The following is a 23,704-nucleotide window of genomic DNA, read 5'->3' as shown; positions in this document are numbered from 1 at the left end:
TCACTGTAATCCTAGAAGATAGCTACTATTGTCATCCCCATTTCACAACTTGAAAAACAGAGGCGGAGAAGTTAACTGATTTGCACAAGGTCAACCAACCAAGAGGTGAACTAGGGATACAAATGCAGGCATTCAGGCTGCAGAGTTAGTACTTCATCACTGTTCTGTGTTGCCTGTCCAACAAGCATCATGTGAAAATATTGACAAATTATTGGTTTCTGAGTCAAGCCATCAAATATTTTATCAAGTACCTGCTATGTATAAGCCACTACTCTAAGCATTTTTCACTTCCTTTTTTATGCCTAGGAGGGTACTTGAGTGATTGTCACAGTCATTATACCTCCCTTCCACAGCCAGAGCCAAGAGAAGTGAGATTAGTTAGAGCCTTTCCTCCTCATAGGATTGATGCCAAAGCTGGTGGATCCCATAGTAGATCGACTTCCTGCATCACCTACTAAGGCATTTTTGCAAAATGTTTTAAAACTCTATTTAAGCCTGGTATTACATTATTCTGCTTCTTTATCTTCATCCATCACTTCTCCTCTTGAGAACATTTGCCTTTTTCCAGTTCCCTGTGCATTTTCAGAGTAACCACTCCTGCAAATGTCAGATGTCTGTCTGTGAAAAGGAAGCAATAGATTGTTGACTTAATTTGTTGTGACTTCCAAGAGATTCTCTCCTACCGTCTGACTACTTTTCTCCCTCTGTGGATAAAACTCTTTAGTGGAAATGGGCAAAATGTTTTGCTTTACATAAAAGCTACTTGATTTAGATTCCACAGGATGAGATAGTCAGAAAGCATATGGTCTGAAAACAGGGAAGAGTTTAGAGTGTTTTGGAAAAAAAAATCAAGATATATTGTTAACTACTCTAAAGGGAAACCTCTTTACCGTGGCCCCTGCCCCCTCAATCTTTTGCACATGTTTACATGAATAATTCTTTTCTAGAAAAAGGTGTATTCTTAATCCAATAACTGCAAGGCCTAACTGTACCACACTCCATGCTTTCAGTATCCAACACCAACTTCTTATTTTTGTAGATCCCCTTACTATCTTAAAATACCTCTCTAAGGATATCATTATTTCTTGTCTTGAAAGCCTCAATAGTGGCTAAATACTAATTCTTACTCACATGAGATGGCATATGGCGAGGGATGTCATTCCAGTGCAATTGGGGAAAAACTGCCCACCTATCCAATGACAAAGCTCTCCTAAAAGAAAAAAAAATCTATAATTCCAAGTAATTTATGTTAATACTCTCCTGATTCAAGGAAATCATGATTAACTACCCCCCATCCCCTCTTAAATGTGCATTCTACTTGAAAACTTGCTTCCAAAGAGTAATATATGGAAAAAGGGAAAAAGTAACTGTACAGTAGCTATTGTAAACATTACTAAAAACTTGGCACATACAACTGTGGCCAGGTAATTGAGGTTAACATCAACCATGGAAGTCAGTTTGATAGCATGCACCCTTGGTTTGATGCGATAAGAGCAGCCGTTCACCTCTGTTGCTTTCCTCTCAACAACTCATAACCCCAGTCTCACCATGAGAAGAATATCAGACAAACCCAAACTGAGGGATATTCTACCAAAAAAATCTGACAAGTATTTCTTAAAACTATCAAGATCATAATAAACAAGAAAAATCGTCACAGGCCAGAGGCTAAGGAGTTAGACAACAAAATATAACGTTGACCTTACAGAAAAATCACATTAAGAAAAAACTAGTAAAACTCTAATAAAATATGGAATTCAGTTAATAGTACTGTACCAATATTGATTTCTTTATTGTGACAAATGGTAGTGTAAGATGTTATAATAGGGAAAATTGGTTGAGGGATATACTGGAGCTCTACTAACTTTTCTGCAAATCTAAAACCTCTAAAATGAAAAGTTTATATATGAGAAAGCAATTAATACATTACTACTTAAAGCCATGCAAATAGCATTTGATATTAAATTTAAGAGAGATACATAGACTTTTTACTTGTATTGATATTTTTAAATCTTTTAAAATTGGAAGATACAGTAAAAATAGAGTGGAGGAAAAAGAAAGCTGGAAATGAACATTACTTGAATGCTATTATTTATTAGGCACATTTCTGAACTTTCATCCATCTTATCTCCTTTAAATCCACAGCAAGAGTCCCATTACATTGAGGGGAAAATTGAGGCTGAAAGTATGGGAAACAACTCAGAGTCTTATAGCTACAAAATCCATAGAAGATATAAGAATAAAAGTTAGGGAGTGGAAGAATGGTTAACTATAAAGGGCTGAGGGATGCAGGGAAGGGAGGCAGAAGGAAGAGGGTGAGTCAAGATCCCCAGGACTCTCCACGATTTTGAGACGATGGATGTGTTTTCTGGCTTGGTGCTCTGAAGAGACTAATAACAATTTTTGGAAACATAACTTGTAGCTGTTAAGGTTGAAGTCTATGACAGTGAATTTTAAATAGATTTGAGATCATTTTCTATTTTCTCACAAGATTATATACAGCTATGTAATGATTTTATTTCCCATGTTTTATTGATAAAAATCCTTTCTGTGGATTCAAGTTACGCTAAAATTTTCTTATAGATTCATATGAGAAAGCCTCAGAAATACTGAACTTCTTTGCATTTTGGATGCCATAACCATAACTAAAGATACACGCCTAACACTGAATAAATAAGCTTTGACACAAAGGATTGATGCTTACTTCTCATTATATAATTTATTAATAAGGCAAGGATAATGTACGTGTTTCTGTAAAATTTTCTTCTAAATAATTTTTTCTCTAACCTTGTTGCTATGGGGACAGGGCTTTGCTTAATTAGACTCTTGGAAACTCTGGCTCTCACTCTTTTCTATTATCACCTGGCTAGCAGGCATTTTGTTAAAAGATAGGGCTTGATTAGTATAAACAAATATCACTACTTCGGTTCACAGGAATAGATTTTTTGTTTTTGTTTTTGTTTTTTTTTTGGTCAAAGATACACATAGCCAGAAAGAGTTTCTCCATCCCTGTGGTTAATAATGTATTTCATCATGAAATATTTTCTTCCAGTGTCGGACCATCAGAAGATATAAATTTAGGTATAAAATATAAGGAAAGAAGTACCTGCATGAAAGAAACACAAAAACCTTATTATGGTGAAGTTATAAAAAAATCATTCAGTAAGTAGTCACTGTTGTTAATGTATTTTTATAATATTATTTAACAGATTAGTGTGAATACAAATGTCTACTCTGTGTGTCAGGAATGTTCCTATTCCTTAATAAGCATGAATGTAATGTCCTGTGAACCCCATTTAACAAAGGAGAAAAGTGAGGTACAGGACATTAAGTCACCTGTCCAAGGCTCCACAGAATACTAGCGGAAAAAGTGTAAGGTCTCAGTCAGTGTATTGGACCACTCTTGCATTGCTATAAAAAAATGCCAGAAACTGTATAATTTATTTAAAAAGAAAAAGGTTTAATTGGCTCACAGTTCTGCAGGCTGTACAGGAACCATAATGTTGGTATCTGCTTGGTGGAAGGTGAAGCAATAGCAAGCACATCACAGGGTGACAGCAGGAGCAAGAGGGAGTGGGGGAGGTGCTACACACTTTCAACAGCCAGATCTCTGTGGACTTGCTACCATGAGGAGAGCACCAAGCTGTGAGGGATCCACCCTCATGACCTGAACACCTCTCACCAGGCCCCATCTCCAACACTGGGGATTACATTTCAACATGAGATTTGGGCAGGGACAAATATCCAGGCTATATCATTCCATCCCTGGCACCTCCAAATTTCATGTCCTTCTCCCATTGAAAAATAAAACCATTCTTCCCAATAGTCCTCCAAAGTCTTAACTCATTCCAGCATTAACTTAAAAGTACAAAGTTCAAAGTTCTCATCTGAAACAAGGTAAGCTGCTTCCACCTATAAGCCTGTAAAATAAAAAAGTCATTTACTTTCAAGATAAAATGGGGGCATAGGCATTGGATAAACATTTTCATTCTAAAAGGAGAAACTGGCCAAAAGAAAGGGGCTCTAGGCTCCAGGCAAGTCTGAAATTCAGCAAGGCAGTCATTATGTCTTAAAGCTCCAAAATAATCTCCTTTGATTCCATGCCCACATCCAGGGCACAGTGGCACCAGGGGTGGGCTGCCAAGGTCTTGCACAGATTTGCCCCTGTGTCTCTGCAGGGTACAGCCCTTGTGGTTGTTCTCATGGGTTAGAGTTGAGTGCCTGTAGCTTCTTCAGGCACAGGATGCAAGCTGCCAGTGAATCTACCATTCTCAAGTATGGAGAACAGTGGCCCTCTTTACAGAGCTCCACTAGGCAGTGCCCCAGTGGGGACTCTGCATGAGACCTCCAACCCCACATTTCCCCTCTACTAGTGAGAGACAGGACTAGCTGGATTTCCTAGGCCAACTAACAATCCCTAAGCCTAGCTGGGAAGGTGACCGCTTCCACCTTTAAACATGGGGCTTGCAACTTAGCTCACACCTGACCAATCAGAGAGCTCACTAAAATGCTAATTAGGCAAAAACAGGAGGTAAAGAAATAGCCAATCATCTATTGCCTGAGAGCACAGCGGGAGGGACAAGGATCGGGATATAAACCCAGGCATTCAGGCTGGGCGCGGTGGCTCACGCCTGTAATCCCAGCACTTTGGGAGGCCGAGGTGGGCGGATCACGAGGTCAGGAGATCGAGACCACGGTGAAACCCCATCTCTACTAAAAATACAAAAAATTAGCCGGGCGCAGTGGCGGGCGCCTGTAGTCCCAGCTACTCGGGAGGCTGAGGCAGGAAAATGGCGTGAACCCAGGAGGCGGAGCTTGCAGTGAGCCGAGATTGCACCACTGCACTCCAGCCTGGGCGACAGAGCGAGACTCCGTCTCAAAAAAAAAAAAAAAAAAAAAACCCAGGCATTCGAGCCGGCAACGGCAACCCCCTTTGGGTCCCCTCCCTTTGTATGGGAGCTCTGCTTTCACTCTATTAAATCTTGCAACTGCACTCTTCTGGTCCATGTTTGTTATGGCTCGGGCTGAGCTTTCAGTCGCCGTCCACCACTGCTGCTGGCCACCTTCACAGACCCACCGCTGACTTCCATCCTTCTGGATCTGGCAGGGTGTCTGCTGTGCTCCTGATCCAGCAAGGCTCTCATTGCCGCTCCTGATCGGGCTAAAGGCTTGCCATTGTTCCTGCACGGCTAAGTGCCCTGGTTCGTCCTAATTGAGCTGAACACTAGTCACTGGGTTCCATGGTTCTCTTCCATGACCCACGGCTTCTAATAGAGCTGTAACACTCACCGCATGGCCCAGGATTCCATTCCTTGGAATCCGTGAGGCCAAGAACCCCAGGTCAGACAACACGAGGCTTACCACCATCTTGGAAATGGCCCACCACCATTTTGGAAGCAGCCCGCCACCATCTTGGGAGCTCTGGGAGCAAGGACCCCCCAGTAACACTAGCACTGTGTTACCAGATATTCTCTGTGAGGGGTATGCCCTGCTGCAGGTTTCTTGCTGGGCACCCAGGATTTCTCTTGCATCCTCTGAAATCGAGGTGAGATTGTCAAGCCTCCTTCACTCTTGCACTCTGTGTACCTGCAGGCTTAACACCACATGGAAGCCACCAAAGTTATGGCTTACACACTCTGGAGTGGCTGCCTGAGTTGCATCTGGGGCCCTTTGAGCCACAGCTGGAGCTGGAGCTGCAGGGATATGGAGAACAGTGGTGTATTCCTTCCATGCCTGTGGGCCTGTGATGGGAGGGGCTGTCTAGAAGGCCTTCAAGGCCTTTTTCCTGTTGTCTTGGATATTAGGTCTTGGATCTCTTTTAGTTATACAGATCTCTTTAGCAAGTGGTTGCTCCACAGCCTGCTTGAATTTCTCTCTTGATAATGCTTTTTTTAAATTTGTTTGTTTGCCACATGACTGGGCTGCAAATTTCCTAAACATTTATACTCTGCTTTTTCTTTAAATATAATTTCCAACTTTATTTCTTGCTCCCATATCTAAGCTAGGCTATTAGAAGAAGCCAGGGAACATCTTGAGTGCTCTGCTGTGTAGAAATTTCTTCTGCTAGATACCCTAAATTATCACTGTTAAGTTCAAACTTCCACAGATGCCTAGAGCATGAACACAATGCAGCTAAGGTCTTTGGTAAGGCATAATATGGGTGACCTTTGCTCCAGTTCCCAGTAAGTTCCTCATTTCCATCTGAGACTTTGTCAGCCTGTACTTCACTGTCCACATCACTATCAGGACTTTGGCTACTACCATTTAACCAGTCTCTAAGAATTTCCAAAATTCCCCTCATCTTCCTGTCTTCTGAGTCCTCCAAACTCTTCCAACATCTGCCCATTAGCCAGTTCCAAAGCCACTTGCACGTTTTCAGGTATCTTTATAGCAATGCCCCACTCTTGTTACCAATTTTCTGTGTCAGGCCATTTTTGCATTGCCGTAAAGAAATGTCTGATACTAGGTAATTTATAAAGAAAAGGGGTTTAATTGGATCACGGTTCTGCAGGCTGTTCAGGTATGGCACCAACATTTGCCCACCTTCTGGTGAGGGCCTCAGAAACCTTACAGTGATGGTGGAAGGTGAAGGGGAAGCAGGCAACGTCACATGGTGAGAGTAGGAGCAAGTTGGGGGTGGTGCCACACGCGTTTAAACCATCAGATCTTGTGAGAACCCACTCACTATTGCAAAAACAGCACCAAGGGAATGGCACCAAACAATTCATGAAAAATATATGCCCATAATCCAGTCATCTTCTACCAGGCTCCATCTCCAATGCTGGGGATTACAATTCCACATAAGATTCAGAGGGGACAAATATCCTTACTATATTAGTCAGAAAATATGTGTGAAGTACCTGATACAGTTCTAAAAAAAGAGATGGCACCAGAATTTTTATTCTTTCCCTTAAGTATTTAAGAAATGAAGATGAATAAAAACTATTTTTGCTCGTCAGAAATCCTGAAGCCACACAGAACAATGCATTAGTCTAGTCGTTGACTGACCAGAAAAGAATTATAAGACCAGTAACCTAAAACAAAGGAGTCATTATTATACTAAGGTATATTGCTTAGAAACATAGATAAGAATCCTTCCTGAAGCTTTATTTTATAATGAAAATATGTTACTTACTACAAATATCTTTTCAACTTGTGTCCAAGGGAATGTCACACTTTCATAGAGCAGATATGTTGATTTTTAAATTTCTGATGAAATTTTGCTGTAAAAATGGTGCATAATTATTTGTTAACATTCAATGCCCATTTATCAACTAATCTACTCCACGGAGTTTTTGTTAGGATTACACGAGATAGATATGTAAAGCACTTTGACTACTGCCTGGCATATTATAGCAACCAATACAATCTTATTAGTAATGTTGTTATTGTTATACCTTGGAGCATAACCTTTGGGATTAAACATATTTCAACTTAAGTCCATGATCAACTATTTAACAGTTATATGAACTGAGACACAAATTACTAAAGCATCCTAAGCCTCAGTTTCCTCATCTGTCTTAATGGCACAACGATACCTGACATGTTGTGAAGATTTCTTCTCTAATTTGACATAGCACATTAGTTTTCAAAGAGTGGTCCCTGGCCTAGCACCGTAAGCATCAACTAGAACTTATTAGAAATGTAAATTATGAGACCCCCATCCCTGCTTTCCTCCATTAGTCAGAAGCCAAGGGGGTGGGTCACATAGCAGTCTATGTTTTAGTAAGCCCTCCAGATGATTCTGATGCCTGTTATAGTTTGAAATCCACTGACATAGAACATGACTTGTTCCATAGCAGGTGCTGAATACGGATTAGTTTCCTTTTCTTAGGTACTGAGTCACCATCGTGACAAAATCCCAGTTCCTACCTTCACAGAACTAACAAAGAAACATAAAATTTTATCCCAAATAGATTTCCATTCTATTATCCAATTATTACATGAAGCAAAGAGAAATATCTTTCACTTTGTTCAAGACTTTGCCTTTAAGAGCATGATTAAAATAGATTCCTATCATCTCATTGTGTGCATAATAAATACAATAACGCAGCTCTGGTTTACTTGATGACATTATTTAAAAAGTACCTGCCAATTCAAAATTTTAGATGTGTTGTTAAACTAAACACTGAAAAAAATAGATTCCATTTCACAAAAGATACAATTTTCTTGTAGATAAAAGAAAAACTGGAGCTTTTCCAAAACTGCAGAATATTCATTTTCAAGGGAAAATAGCAGAAAAATACAAAATAAAAAAAAAAATGAATGGGAAGCCTTGAGTTCCTTTTGGTTCCTTTGAATAAAAAGCACTATGGATTTATTTTGAACAGCTGTGTTTATAGGGTTTGCAGATCACTGCAGCTGTACCAGCTGAGTAACAGGAAGGTTAAATTTATAAAAGTTAACTTGGAAATGTGCTAGCTCTTTCCAAGGAGTTAATGATATTGTACCCTTTTTCTCCCTGTCTTCCTCTAAAACCTGCTGTTGTGAAGGTACATTTAGGTCATTAAGCATTGGAGCCCTGGAAGAGCTGCCTGAAGTGAATAAACCTGCTTTCCTTCTAGACCCTGAGAAATACTTTAGGAAAGAGCCAGAGGAAGAGCGTCCCCAAACTCCAGAGGCCCCGTCACTTTTTGAAAGTAAGTTCTCAGCCATCATACACCTCTATTATCCCTCTTCAGGAAACTTAGTCATTTAAAAATAGAGTAGAAAAGCATGAAAATAACAAGTGTTTGCCTTGTAGTTTGCAGTGAAACAAAGTGTGGTTTGACTGTTAAGATTTATAGTTCAGCTGCTGATGTGTGCTCTCAGATAGGAGAGCCAACAGGCTGGGATATATGAAATGAATATTTTTATTTTGTTCCTTTTCTGAAGTTAGAATGCCATGAACATGTATCTATGAATCTTCCATGGATGAGAATCTCTCTCCCCAAATAACCTTAATTTTCAAAACTGATGCTGGAGGAAGCCATCATAAGACCACTTTAGAACACAGTGTCTGGCAATCTTGTTTTATTTTCATGTGAAGCACTCTAAATAGAGATGACTTAAAATGTATTGTCTTAAAGTCTTCCAGCTGCAGTGGTAGGCTGGTGTGATGAGAAGACAAGAAAGCTTAAGTTAGAAACTATAAGTGAATGATCTCTAAAGATATAGAAACAAGATGTACAAAATAATTCTTTATTTTTCAGACTATTATAGTCTTCAGAGTTCTTAAAAGTTTGAGGAATAATTCTGTAGAAAAATTCTTCCAGCAAAGAGGGGTCCGGTGAAAGAACAGGTAACACAACCTGATTCTCAGTGAAGCACTCAGAAAGCACATGGACACTGCAGGGAAGCTCATTTAAAATAATTAATAAAAAGTTTAAGTTTTCAACTTGTAACAATCAGAAAAAATCAGAATTAAATGAAGCTGTCTGAGATCTGTGGTTTCAAAACTTCTAAAATCCTCTGAGCTGGGGTTCAACATCATCCTTGAGAAATAATAATGTTTGCGGTAGAAAGATGTTTCCTTATGTCCACAGTTAGGGAAGTTTAAGAGTCTCCTCTTTGCTTTGTCTCTTATGGAAAGGGAGAACAGCTGGTCAACATTTTTGTTGTTGTTGAAATTCTACTTATAGGCAAGGTACAGCTGTCATACTTCATTACCATAGTTTACAGTCTAATTATTATCAGGTGTTGTTTTTTAAAAAAAAAAACATTTTCTTAGAATTTCTCTTTGCTTGCTCTTGTGAGGGCAATCTATGGTTTCTACTCATTCCTCTTAAAAATGAAGCCATAACTTTAGGGCTTTTTTGGTGGCTCAGAAAATGATACTCCAAAATATGCCACTTTGGCATGTTGAGTGCTTTGAACAAAGTGGATTGAAAGGCCTCGGAACCAGTCTCTCTCTTGGCTTCTCCTGCTGTCTACCCCACTTTTCCTTTCAAAGTTCAGGGAGGGCTCTCTCTGGAATTCCCTTATCTGACTGAGGAGGGTTCTTCCTAAAGAAATGCAACTGTATTGAACCCCCTCTCTAGGAATCTCATCAAACAACCAGGAAATGTTATTTATCAGAGGAGAAATTAAAAGTCATTACCATACCTAAACAGGCTATTGCCTGTTTCTCTGGAGGGTGCTCTAAAATAACTCTTTTTTAACCTAAGAGACTACCTGCATAATAAGACAACCTTTGTTCACAGTGCAGTTCTACCCCTCACCTTTTAAAACTTGTCATCACCTCCCTCAGAGCACAGAGAAACTTTGTCCCAGGCTATTTTCTGTTCCTTGGACTCATTCATTTCCTCTAGAAAGTATTTACTCTTCCTCTAAAATTGGCTACCCCTCTCACCCTCCCCCCTCCACCCTGCCATTTGCCATTTCCCTCTTCTCTGTGAATAGGGTATTTAAGCTCCAACCCTCAGGCCCTTCTTTGAGTCTCATATTTTGTGGGGTTTTCATGCATATGTGTACATTAATAAATTTGTATATTGTTCCCTGTTAATCTTCGTATTTTCAGTTTACTTCAATAAGCTCAATTGCCCAACCTCCAGAGGGAAGGTTTAAACTTCTCTACAGCTCTAAATAACTCTTAGTGTGTCTGATAAGGATTTCAGTCTGTCATCCCATCACTTTTCACCAGGATGATTCACCTTTAAGAATGAAATGGGGGCTGGGCGCGGTGGCTCATGCCCGTAATCCCAGCACATTGGGAGACCGAGGCAGGTGGATCAAGAGGTCAGGAGATCAAGGCCATCCTGGCCAACATGGTGAAACTCTGTCTCTACTAAAATACAAAAAATTAGCCAGGCATGGTAGCGCGCACCTGTTTTCCCAGCTACACAGGAGGCTGAGGCAGGGGAATCTCTTGAACTCAGAAGGTGGAGGCCGAAATTGTGCCACTGCACTAGCCTGTTGAAAAAAAAAAAAAAGAATGAATATGGGAAGTACTTATCTTGTCTTTGTGAGCCACAAACAGACATGAAACAGGAATGACCAGTAAAAAAAGATCCAGACATAGGACAAAGTTGTAAAGATAGTCCAGATACAGGGTATGCATACAGGAGGAAACCAAGACAGAAAATGGATTCAGAATTGAGGCAAGATGAAGAGGAGACAGAGAATATGCAAAAGCTGGAGAGGAAAGAAGCAAAAGAGACAGGTAAATAATGACAGCAGCAAACACCTCTCTTCAGTGGCGAGAGTTCCTGCTTCTATGAAGAATCTTTTATATAATCTGTGGCAGAAGGAAGCCACAGATGAATTCTTCATATGGGCAGGGAAGATGTGTGGGCGAAGAGGTGGGGTTAATGGCTGGGCAGAAATAACCAAAATACCTAAAAGACTCTAATAAATTCTCAAAGAGAATTTTTTCCCCTGGATTTCTTATTAAAATTTCCTGTAACTTCCCCACAGTTTTTAAAAGATGTTTTCTTTCTTTTGGTTTTTTATTTTCTTTCTTCAGTTTTTCTTCCTTTACTTCCCTGTTTTGAAAATATTTCCTCTTACTTGCCCTTTCTGCAAGTGAAAATAATTTTCTTTTAAAAGCTTCACCAACTTGTGAGAGAAAAAGATGCAAATTATTGATGACTACTTGCGAGAGAAAATGATGCAAATTATTGATGACATATGACACCACCAATGAGGTTCCATGAAAATGCCAGGAAAAAAGTTCGATTCATTCTGGCTGGAGCATGGGAAAGAATTCAGTCACATTTGAGCTGGGACTTAAAGGATGAGTAGGAGGTCAAAGGTGAGGGAGAAAACAAGGAAACAGTGAGGAAGGACATATCAAGGTTGAGGAAGGACATATCAAGGTTGAGGAAGGAGCAGAAGTCAAAATGAACCCAAGTTGGCTACAATGAATGACTTCAGATATTGAGACATTAACTGAGTTTTACACGCGTTAGTAGAGGTAAAGTCAAATGTGTTTGGAATGTGTTAAGTTTGGGGTATTGATGCACCATTTACAAATAAAGTTCTGGAGAACTGAAGCAGATTGTATATACACTCTGTGATATCATAGAGTCTTTGACAAGCAGATACTGAAATAATGTTTGTTCATTTTTGTATTTAGCTTTTCCTAGGATAGATATTACATATAGTAGCATTTGTGCTGGATGCTAAAGATGCAGAGATAATATGTAGATACCCAGCCTTCAGAGATCTTGACATTGAAGTGGGGAAATAGATAAGTAGACAAATAATTATATTCTACAACGAGGGCTATGGTAGAGATAAGTACTGCATCCTATGGGAACACATGAAAATTCAGAGATGACTTTTCAGGGAAACCAGAGTATACCCGAGCTAGATGTTAAAAGTTAGGTTGCTATGAGCCAGGTTAAAAAAAAAAATAGCGGGGGATGATACTCTGGTAGAGGAGTGGTATAAGCAGCTCTAAGGTGGTATGAATAATATGGTGTGCTAAGGGAGCTACATGTAGTTCCCTCTGGCTGGGTTCTAGAAGGAGCATGAAGAAAATGAGGCTAGACAGGTAGGTGGGGGCCAGACCACGGAGCATCTAGTAAACTATGCTAAGGACTCGGCATTTATTTAATCAGAAATAGGGAGCTATTGAAATATTTTAATCAATCATTCTGAATTATATCATTTTATATCCTATATTACCTCTTCAATGTTTATATTTATTTGTACTATTCTTAAAGTGATTGTTCTAGAAGTTACAATGCTCTTTCTTGTACTCTTTATTCCTTCTTATGGCACTCGAATTTCATCTGAGACCATTTTCCTTCAGTCTGAAGAATTTTCTACAGAATTTCTTAAAATATGGGCCTGCTTGTGAATAATTTTCCCAGCTTTTACATGTCTGAAAAATGCATTTATTTCATTTTGACTCTGAAAGGATTTTTCATTGGATTTAAAGCTCTAGATGTCAGGGTTGTTTTGTTGTTTTTTTGGTTTTTTTCAAATTTTTAAAGTTAACTTATTTCCCTGCATCCATAGTTCCTGTTTAAAATCCTGCTCTTAATGTTATTGATGCATCTTATTCTGGCTGCTTTTAAAATACTTCTCTTTAGCCTTGGTTTTCAGATGTTTTACTGTGATGAGTCTAAGTACTGTTTTTTTTGTGTGTGTATTTATGCTACTTGGGGTTCATAGAAATTTATCAAATGCATCTTTTTTCAATTTTGAATACTTCTCAGCCATTATCTTTTTTCAAATTATGTTTTATTCTCATTCCTGCTCTCTTCTGTTATGGAATAGCAATTACACATATGTTAGACTGTTTAATTATATCACAAATGTTTTTGATGCTCTTTTAATAAGTGGAATTAAATAATGGAATACATAAAATGGAAAAACGTTTTATTTCCTTAGGTTGGCTTCAGTTTGTATATTTTATATTGACCAGTCTGCTTTTAAGCCCATCTAATCAGTTCCCAGTTTCAGATTATATATGTATGTATATCTGAAATTATATATATACACACATATTTATATACTTTCAGTTTTAGAATGCCACTTGAATCTCTTTTATACAGATTCTAGTTCTTAGATAAATTTTTCTCATCCATTTTGCTCATCTTTTCCCTCTGTTTTTGAAACATGTTTATAATGGTAATTTTTAAAGTCTTGGCTGACTAACTCCAAAATCTGGATAATCCCTGGGTCTGCTTCTAATATATATTTTTTTCCTCTTGGTTTTTAGTCTCATTTTTCCTGCTTCTCTGCAAGCCCTGTAATTTTTTATTATATGACAGAAAATTTAAAAGCTCTATAGACACTGAAATTAATATTCTTTTCTGTCGGCAATGGTTCACTCTTTTCCTTAATTCGGCAGAGAGAATGAGACACTGATGACCTTAATCTAATTAGTACTTGAGCCGGGTCAGTGCTGAGGTACAGATTTAGTTAGGCTTAGTCCACTTCTGATTTCAAATGTCTGCTTTAGGCTTCTCCTTTTAGTGGGGTATTGTCTCCCACGTACTGCAAAACTGCAGAAAACATTACTCTGCATTTTCAGTCCAATCCACAGTCTCCCACACCACCCCAGGGCTCAGAGAATGTCCTATGGGAAAGACTGGCCAAAGCTGTGACATTTCTCTAGATTCCAATACATCACACCAACCCACATAGCCATCAAAACACTTCCAAATTTACTTTCCCATGAGAGAGTCTCTCAGTCGAATGCAGGTCTGTTTCTTAGCAATGCCAAAACATAATAAATCCCCAGAAAGAAGAAAATACTTGGCAATTTTAGCTCATCTAGGAAGGGCCCTACCATCTCTGGAATTTAGTTATTTTGGTCATCATTGCTTCCACGGCCTTCTGATGGCTTTAAACATATCATTTGTAATTTATCTGGTTTTTTTTTTCCTATCTGGTGCAGTGAGAATGATAACCTGCAACTACCTATTAAATCCTATCCAGAAAGAAAATTCCTGTTGAAATGTTTAAAACAAGAAAGTGTCATGACCAGATTTGCATTTTAGAAAGCGTTCTGAAAACTGCGGTAGATGCATTATAATGGGGCTAGACTGAAGGCAGCAATATTATAGTAATGGGAACTTGCTGTGTGCAGTCAGCTCTCTGCTTTTGAATCATCACTTCGCCTTCTACTATTTGTTTATATCTGAATAAATTATTCACCCTATTCAGTCTCAGTTTATTTTTCATCTGTAAAATTGGGATAATGATGCCTGCCTCTTGGAGTTATGTGGGTTAATTATAGCACAATAGCTAGCACACTAACCATTCACTAGATGATGTCTATTATGATTTTGAAGATAAGGAAAACCTAGAAAGGAAATAACTAACTTGAGATATATTAAGGAGTTTGAATTTAAAGGATTATGTGCCCAATAAGAGATGAATACATGTATGTCGATCAGTCTTCTAGTTTGGATATCTATGTTGAGGTAAAAAGACTATCATTGAGAGAGGAAATACAGACGAAGATGGGATAGAGTTAGAAAATGACATTAGTTTCTAAGATATGTTGAGATGGAGGTGCCTATGGGACACCTACTAAAGAAAGCTGACACCTTTCTGAGAAACTAGCCATCATAGAAAGGAAAAAGAATAAGTGATAACTGAAAAGAAACTATGGTTGATAGACATGTTTAAAAATTAGGTTCAATATTTTTGTTCTGATTTTAGATTTGATACATGCATATTATAGAAAATTGACTAGTAAGAAGTAAACAGAACTCTAAGGAATATAGGAATAGGAAAATGAAAGAGCAGCCACTACTTCTCATGCCTGAGATATACTGACCAAGGAAGAGTCCCACCCATCCCAGGGCTGAGCAGTGTTTTCCATGCCTCACTGAATGGCAAACCCACGGAGATGCTGTACGTGGAAGTTACCAGAAACCTACCACCAGGGTTCCAGGAGAAACTATCCACAGGGAGGTGCTGTTTCTCAGAACTCACTGCAGAACCATTAAGAGGGTACAGGGAAGGCTGTTCACAGGGAAGAGTCACACAGTTGGCCTCTTGCTTGCCAAGGATATTATGGAAAACCGTTCATGGAGTGGTATCAGATAGGTGGCATACTGCTGACAGGGGAAACTGCTAGCTCCGGGTTCTGGAGAAGCCTTACCTGCATTGCAGGAGTATGGTGTTGGAAAAATCACTGCAAGAGCTTGGTACTGGAGAAGTCATGCTATAAGAGCCTAGTGCTGGAGAAACTTCAGGGCAGGATTCTTGGGAGAGGAGCACAGAGAACCTGGAACTTGGAAAAGAAATCCATTTCTCCTCCAGTGTCTCTCCATTACCCTTTAGTGACAGAGCTCAACATCATGACAGCTAGCAAAGGAGACATATTGTAGGCTTGAGTCTGTCATCACAGAGCAGGCATCAAAAAGCTTGGGCAATACATTGATAATGGACATAGTCTCATCTTATCTGCCTCTCCATGCTTGTTCTCCACTCCTGGTCCTTCTACATCATGTCGGGACCTTCAAAATTACAGTTTTATACCCGATAAGTTATAAGGTGATAATGGATGTCTTTTGGGGTGGGGGTGGGAATTGCAATTTCTAAAGAGAATAAGCCATGGAAATGATAAAGGTATAAAGATGAAATTTTAAGCATAAGACTGGTTTCAAAACAAGGTTCTACTACTTGCTAGCTTTGTAAACTTAAGCAATTCAAGTAAACATTCTGTGCCTTAGTTTCCTCAACTGAAAATAGGCTTCATCTTAGTTATCATCATAATGTTTCTGTGAACATTAAATGATATAACCCATGTGAAGCCCTTAGCACAGTGCCTGATACCCAGTAAGACTTTGATACATTTTATTTATTGGTAATGTCCTGTATTATTATTCCACTAAATAGTTCTACAATGTGGGACTTACTATTCCCCACATTTTCTATATAAAGAATTTGTGGCATAAAGAATTTAAATAATTGACCTAAGTTCACATAGATAGTAAAGGTAGAGCCTAGATGGGAATGCTGAAAAACTGACTCAGGTGTTTATGCTATTAATATTTCAAAATTCAGCCTCCCCTGTTCAAATAGTATTCAAATCAAATTCCCTAGTAGCTTATTCTTGCTCTTATTTCTAAAACCAGTCATTTTTACTGTATTACCTATTTTTATTATTTTCATTTAAAATTGTTCCTCTCCTTTTCAGAAGGATACTGATGAATTTAAAAATTGTTATTATAAAATAACACTTCAAAAAAAAAAACTTCAATTACCAATATATTTCTCCTGCACACTATCATTGCAGAGTCTACCTTACGTCTTTGCACTGCATTTTTTCCACCTTGCTGCAATCTCCATAATTACCTCGTGCATAGGTTTTTGGCAGTTGTACAATGACAGGCATTTTGCTAGTCTCACTTTCAATGTCCTAAACTCTCACTTTGGAACTTGGGACAGTTTTCAAACACTTTAAAATCCCCAGGTGATGTTTTAGCCATACCTGCTGGGTTTTTTATGTCCTTTTGTATTCTCTTTCTTTCCCTTTCAACTTGAAACATCTTTCTTCGCACTTTGCCTTTAGCTTTCAAGTTGTTCCCAGTTGGTTCTTAAACAGCTTGAAACCCCTCTTTGATATGCCTTATTCAAAATCCTGGAAGCTACTTAGAACTGCCTCTGAGTCAGGTTTTGCCAATAAAGTCCCCAGAACCCATTCACATTGTATCTGTAAAATCTTTAAAACTTGAAACAATGTGGAGAAAATGCTCTATTAATGATACCTCAGGTGACTTGTTTTGTTGTAGCTGTTGCTCTGTGAAAGACAAAATGTATGAAACAATTAAAGAGATGGTTTTATTCAGCCTACTGCAATACGGAGAAAGTTCATTAAACAGGAACATCTCAAAGAAAAGAAAAGAGGTCTGAGCTTTTGTAGAGGTAGGAAGACGAGGAAGTCATCTGTGATTCTTATAGGACTCATGAGGAAGGAAAGAGAAGGTCTTGGAATATATGAGAGGAGAGGAGTCCTTTGTGGTTAGCTGTTTCTAGAACATGAAAAGGTAGAGAGATTTCTTAAATGTCTTCACTTTCCAGGAGCACTGGACTGAGGTAAAGTTCAGCATTGCCAGTCTCATCCCCCTTTTGTTTAAGAAAAATGAATATCACTCATTGCTGAACAACCTAAAAGTGATTCTAAAGCTCCCGGGTGGGGCAAAGCAGAGTCTCAGAAATAGTCTCTCAGGGGTTCTTGCTGATGTTGCTCCTACAAAACCACTTGAATTTATATTGCCGGGTGGTGGCAAAGGTCAGCTGTTTTGAAGTCCCGACGATCGTGGGAGAAAGGGACAGCTGCAAGGCAACCAAAAGTCTGTATAGGGATCTGGGATGTCAGGTTTTAATTCTTGGTAATGTCCTTAGGTGGGAGGGAGAAAAACTGAAAATGTTAGTTTGGAAAGTTGTAGTTAAATGTTGAAAAAAAACACACATAAGATTGAAAAGTTTGGAGAGTTGACAATTTGTGCAAGGTAGCAGACCAGTCCAATTTGCAAGTAGATCCCGAAAGTGGTGTTTCCAAGGAGAAGAGGAAGTCAAATCTCTGGTAGATAAAACAAAGTTTGCATATCTGTCAGTGGCTTGCAATTGAAAAGAGGGGCAAAAATAGTTCAAAAACAGTGAACTCAACTAGAATCTAACAACCCAGAAGGGTGTGCTGGAGACAATACATAGTGTTTTATTGAAACACACAATGTTTCACATTAGCCCTTAAGCTACAGGTCAAAAATATACACATAAGCTTTTATTAAAATCTTTGTTTTAGAATATAATTTTAAATCTAGCACCAGTAAAGAAAAATAATCTTTGATATCATATAAAAGTTCTTACTTGAACAAATAATTAAAATGCAGGAAGAAAGCATTTGTAGATACATGCGTTGACTATATGATAAATGAGAGATTGCTACACATGGCTCACCTCAGGACCTTTTGGATACTAAACATCCAGAATGAACAGAAAACTCAGGGGCATTTTAAAAAGTAGAAATCCTCCCTATTGCTCTACATTTTTATTTACATAACACTAAATTATCTCAAAATTCACAAATACAACACACACACACCAAAATTTTGGGTCTATAAAACAGAAGTCATTAATATGTGAACAACATATTTAAAAGGTTCAACAGGTCCCAAGCAACCATTATTTGAGAGTCATATGAAAACTATTAAAGTATTTTGATTAATCATCACCACTCTTTCTCACCAACCCGTTGCTTTGTTGCCTGTTTGTTACTGGGTGGTGGCTGAAATAAAAGGACATTTGACAATACTCACCTAGAGCTTAGATTTAGAAATCAGAACCTTGACATCAAGATCTGGGCAGTGGATAGCAGCATGGCCATCACCCGGGAGCTCCTTAGAAATGCAGCATCTCAGGACCCACCCCAGATCTGTTGCATGAGAATTTGTATTTTAATGAGACCTCCAGGTGATTCTTATGCACATAAAAGTTTGATAAATAAGGATTTGTCTAGAAGACACAAAATAGGACACAGAATAGGAGGAAGAATGTGAATTAGGAGTTTTCAGAATGCTGTACACTCATAGACAGGTAGTCATTGCATACTACATTACATAGCTTCCAAGTCCTTTGTTGCCAGGGTATCTTTGTGAGTTTTCCACTGTTGTTCAGCTGATATAGTTAGTTGCCAATTAGCAGGCAAGGGAAAGACCAGAAGACAATATATAAACCAATTCTTCTATGTTAAGATCCTTCAATCATTTTATTATAGAAAAACTGTTTTGGATACTTTCCTGACCACCACATCTTTCCTTTTCATCACTGTGAAAACAGCTTTTGGCTATCATTATAATAAACCTTGTCAGGCAGCCAACTATAAAGTGAAGTGATGAGTGTATAAATGTCATATTTTCCCAGGTAGGGAATAGTGAATGTAAGTGGTTACTGATAACACTAGATGTTAATTTTTAAGAACTTGGTTGTGGTTAAGTGGATGTATATGTATATATGTGACATGGAGAATCACCCTTTTATGAATATTATAGGGTCCCCAGGTCTCTGGAATGCAGGGATTCCAAAGGGTGAGGAGTGAGCCAACTCCTTTGCATGCCTGAAAGTTCCTTCATTCATGTGCTCATATATTCAACAAATATACATTTTGAGTCCCTTTTCCATGAGCCAGATAGAATGCTGGGTGCTAGGGATATATGGTATACAAAGGCAAACAAAGTCTACTGCTGCTGAATTTATTGTCTAGGAAGAGAGATAGGTAATAGTAAGTAAATAAATAGTTAAAGATTATAAGTTTGGAGAATGATATTGATAAGAGCTAAGAAGAAAATAAAACAAGATAATATAATAAGGTGACATTAGGAAGAACATCAGTGAAGGTCTCTCAGACATTTAAGCTAAATCCTAAGGTAGAAAGTTCTACAAAGATGTTGGGGCAGAATGTCCCAAGCACAGGAAACAAGTATAAAACCACTGAGAACAAAATTGACATGTTCCAGGGACAGAAAAGAGGTCACCATTGCTAGAATGGAGTGAGGAGACTGGTATCAGATAAGATTAGAGGGGGCTCAGGGGTCATGTCATGTGGGACCATGTTGCCTGGGCAAAACATTTGGTTTAAGTATAAAGGGAAGCCTTCAGAGGATTTAAAGAGGAATGTGACCTGATTCATCTAGACACTGGCTGTTTCTCACTAATCTGAGCAAACTACTGTCCAGGATTCTAAATAAGTTATGTGGCCAGGCAGGCAAGAAGTTGGAGGCTTGAGGTTCCTAAGCTTATGATCATATGGGAACTTGAGGGTACTTTAAGATAAGCTGTGTATTTATTTGTTTACTTTATTTTTTACTTTTTAAAAATTTCAGCTTTTATTTTAGATACAGGGAACACATGTGCAGGTTTGGTAAATGGGTATATTGCACCCAGGTAATGAGCGTAGTACCCAATAGGTAGTTTTGCAAACCATGCCCCTCACTCCATCCCTGTTCTAGTAGTCCATAGTGACTATTTTTATCATATTTACATCCATGTGTGCTCAGTGTTTAACCCTTAATTATAAGTGAGAACATGTGGTATTTGGCTTTCTGTTCCTGCATTAATTTGCTTAGGATTGTATCCTACAGCTTCATCAGTATTGCTGCAAAAGACATGATTTCATATTTTTTATGGTTGCATAGTATTCCATGGTGTGTGTGTGTGTGTGTGTGTGTGTGTGTGTATCACATTTTCTTTATCCAATCCATCATTGATGAGTACCTAAGTTGATTACATGTCTTTGCTATTGTGAATAGCATGGTGATAACACATGAATGCATTTTCCTTTTGGTGTATTTCCAGTAGTGAGATTTCTGGGTCAAGTGGTAGCTCTGTTTTAAGTTATTTGAGAAATCTCCAAACAGCTTTCCACAGTGGCTGAACTAATTTACATTCCTACCAATGGTGTATAAGCCTTCCCTTTTCTGCACAGCCTTGCAAGAATCTGTTGTTTTTTGACTTAATAATAGCCATTTTGACTGGTGTGAGAAGGTATTTTATTGTGGTTTTGATTTGCTTTTCTCTGATGATTAGTGATGATGAGTAATTTTCATATGTTTCTTGGCCACTTGTATGTCTTCTTTTGGGACGTGTCCATTCATGTTCTTTTCCCATTTTTTGATAGTGTTGTTTTATGCTTGTTGATTTAAGTTTTTTTTTAATAGATGCTGGATGTCAAATCTTTGTCAGATGAATAGTTTGTGAATATTTTCTCCCATTCTGTACGTTGTCTGTTTACTCTGTTGGTGGTTTGTTTTGCTTTGATGAAGCTTTTTTATTTAATTAGGTTCCATTTATCAACTTTTGTTCTTGTTACCATTGCTTTTTGGGGCTTAGCCAAAAATTCTTTGCCAAGGCTGATGTCAGGAAGGGTATATCCTAGATTTTCTTCCAGAATTTTTCTAGTTTGGGGTCTTATATTTAAATCTTTAATTCATCCTTAGTTAATTTTTTTGTATATGTTGAAAGATAAGGGTCCAGTTTCAATTGTCTGCATATGGCTAGCCAGTTATCTCAGCACCATTTATTGAACACAGAGTCCTTTTTCCATTGGTTGTTTTTGTAGGCCTTATTGAAGATCAGATGGTTGTAGGTACGCAGCTTTATTTTTGAGATTTTTATTCTTTTCCATTGGTGTATGTGTTTGTTTTTGTGTCAGTACCATGCTGTTTTGGTTACTGTGGCCTTATAGTATAGTTTGAAGTCAGGTAATGTGATGCCTCTAGCTTTGTTCTTTTTGCTTAGGATTCCTTCAGCTATTTGGGCTCTTTATTTTTGGTCCAATGTGAATTTTAGAATAGTTTTTCCTAATTCTGAAATGAATGACATTTATTGTTTTGTGAGAAAGCATGTGGTTGATCTTAGAATATGTTCTGTGTGGAGATGAGAAGAATATATATTCTGTTGGTTGTTCCATGGGGTGTTCTGTAGTTGTCAATTAGGTCCAATTGATCAAGTGTAGAGTTTAAGCCTAGAGTTTCTTTGTTAGTTTTCTGCCTTGAAGATCTGTTTAATGTTGTCAGTGGGGTATTGAAGTCTGTCAGTATTATTGTGTGGTTGTCTAAATTTTTTTCATAGGCCAAGAACTTGTTTTATGAATCTTGATGCTCCAATGATTGGTATGTGTCTATTTAGGATAGTTAAATCTTCTTGTTGGATTATACGCATATGCCCTTCTTAATTTTTATTTGTTTAAAATCTGTTTTATCTGATTTAAGAATAGGGACCCCTGTTCTTTTTTGTTTTCTGTTTCAATGGGACAACTTTGTCTATTTCTTTACTGTGAGGCTGTAGGCATTGTTACATGTGAGATGGGTCTCTTGAAGACAGCAGATGGTTGGGTCTTGTTTTTGTAACCAGCATGCTGCCTTATGTCTTTTAAGTGAGGTGTTTAGCCCATTTACATTCAGGGTTAGTACTTGTATGTGAGATTTTGATCCTGTCATTATGTTCTTAGCTGGTTGTTATGTAGACTTGATTGTATAGTTGCTTTATAGTGAACTGTGGGCTATGCACTTAAGTGTGTTTTTGTGGTAGTAGGTGTTGCTCTTTTGGTTCTATATTTAGGATGCCTTTAAGAGACTCTTGTAATTATGGCTGATCACATTGAAATAAATTCTCTCAACATTTGCTTGTCTGAGAAACATTTTATTTCTCTTTCACTTATGAATCTTGGTGTGGAGGGATATGAAATTATTGGATGGAATTTTTCTTCTTTAAGTATTTTGAAAATAGGTCTCCAATCTCTTTTGGCTTGTAAGGATTCTTCTGAGAAGTCTACTGCTAGCCTGATGTGGTCTCTCTGTATGTGACTTGACCATTCTTTCTAACTGCCTTTTTTTTTTCTTTTGCATTGACCTTGGTGAATCTGCTAACTATGTGCCTTGGGGATGGCCCTCTTTTATGGTATCTTGCCAGGGTTCTTTGTATTTCTTGGATTTGTGTGTCAACCACTCTAGCAACATTGGGGAAATATTTGTGGACTATATCCTCAGATATATTTTCCAAGTTGCTTATTTTCTCTCCTCTCAGGATTATCAGTGAGTCCTAGATTTGGTCTCTTTATATAATCTCATAGTTTTCAGAGGTTTTGGTCCTTTTATAAAAATTCTATTTTTGTCTGACTGAGTTGATTTGAAGAACCAGTCTTTGAGTGCTGAGGTTTTTCCTCAGCTTGGTCTATTCGGCTGTTAAAACTTCTAATTGTATTATAAAATCCTTGTAGTAAATTTTTAAGTTCTAGAAGTTCAGTTGGGTTCTTAAAATAGCTATTTAATATTTCAGCTCTTGGATCATGTTATTGGATTCCTTGGGTTCCTTGCATTGGGTTTCAGCTTTGTCCTAAATCTTGTTGTGCTTCCTTGCCATCCAGATGCTGAATTCTATGTCTCAGTTGTGTATTCAAGTAGACATAAATTTTCTTTTTTTTCAACTTTTATTTTTATTTATTTATTTTTATTTTTATTTTACTTTGAGTTCTAGGATACATGTGTAGAACGTGAAGGTTTTTTACATAGGTATCCATGTGCCATGGTGGTTTGCTGCACCTGTCAACCTATCATCTATGTTTTAAGCCCCACATGCATTAGGTATTTGTCCTAATGCTATCCCTCCCCTTCCCCCCTACCACCCGATAGACCCTGGTGTGTGATGTTCTCCACCCTGTGTCCATGTGTTCTCATTGTTCAACTCCGACTTATGAGTGAGAACATGTGGTGTTTGGTTTTCTGTTCCTGTGTTAGTTTGCTGAGAATGATGGCCTCCA

The 23,704-nt window shown here is 38.1% G+C and overlaps 1 protein-coding gene across 1 annotated transcript in view; it reads left to right on the top strand.

Annotated features, from left to right (window-relative positions):
* WDR49 (WD repeat domain 49) overlaps positions 1-23,704 on the top strand; it is a 178,279-nt gene that overhangs the window by 148,206 nt on the left and 6,369 nt on the right. Inside the window, exons 18-19 of the mRNA XM_055383679.2 lie at positions 3,050-3,159; positions 8,490-8,636. Coding sequence (XP_055239654.2) covers positions 3,050-3,159; positions 8,490-8,636 — 257 coding nt within the window. The remainder of the gene's footprint in view (positions 1-3,049; positions 3,160-8,489; positions 8,637-23,704) is intronic.

This window comes from Gorilla gorilla, chromosome 2, assembly GCF_029281585.2.
Source record: "Gorilla gorilla gorilla isolate KB3781 chromosome 2, NHGRI_mGorGor1-v2.1_pri, whole genome shotgun sequence".
Lineage (NCBI taxonomy): Eukaryota > Metazoa > Chordata > Mammalia > Primates > Hominidae > Gorilla > Gorilla gorilla.
This window is presented reverse-complemented; position numbering and strand designations above follow the sequence as displayed.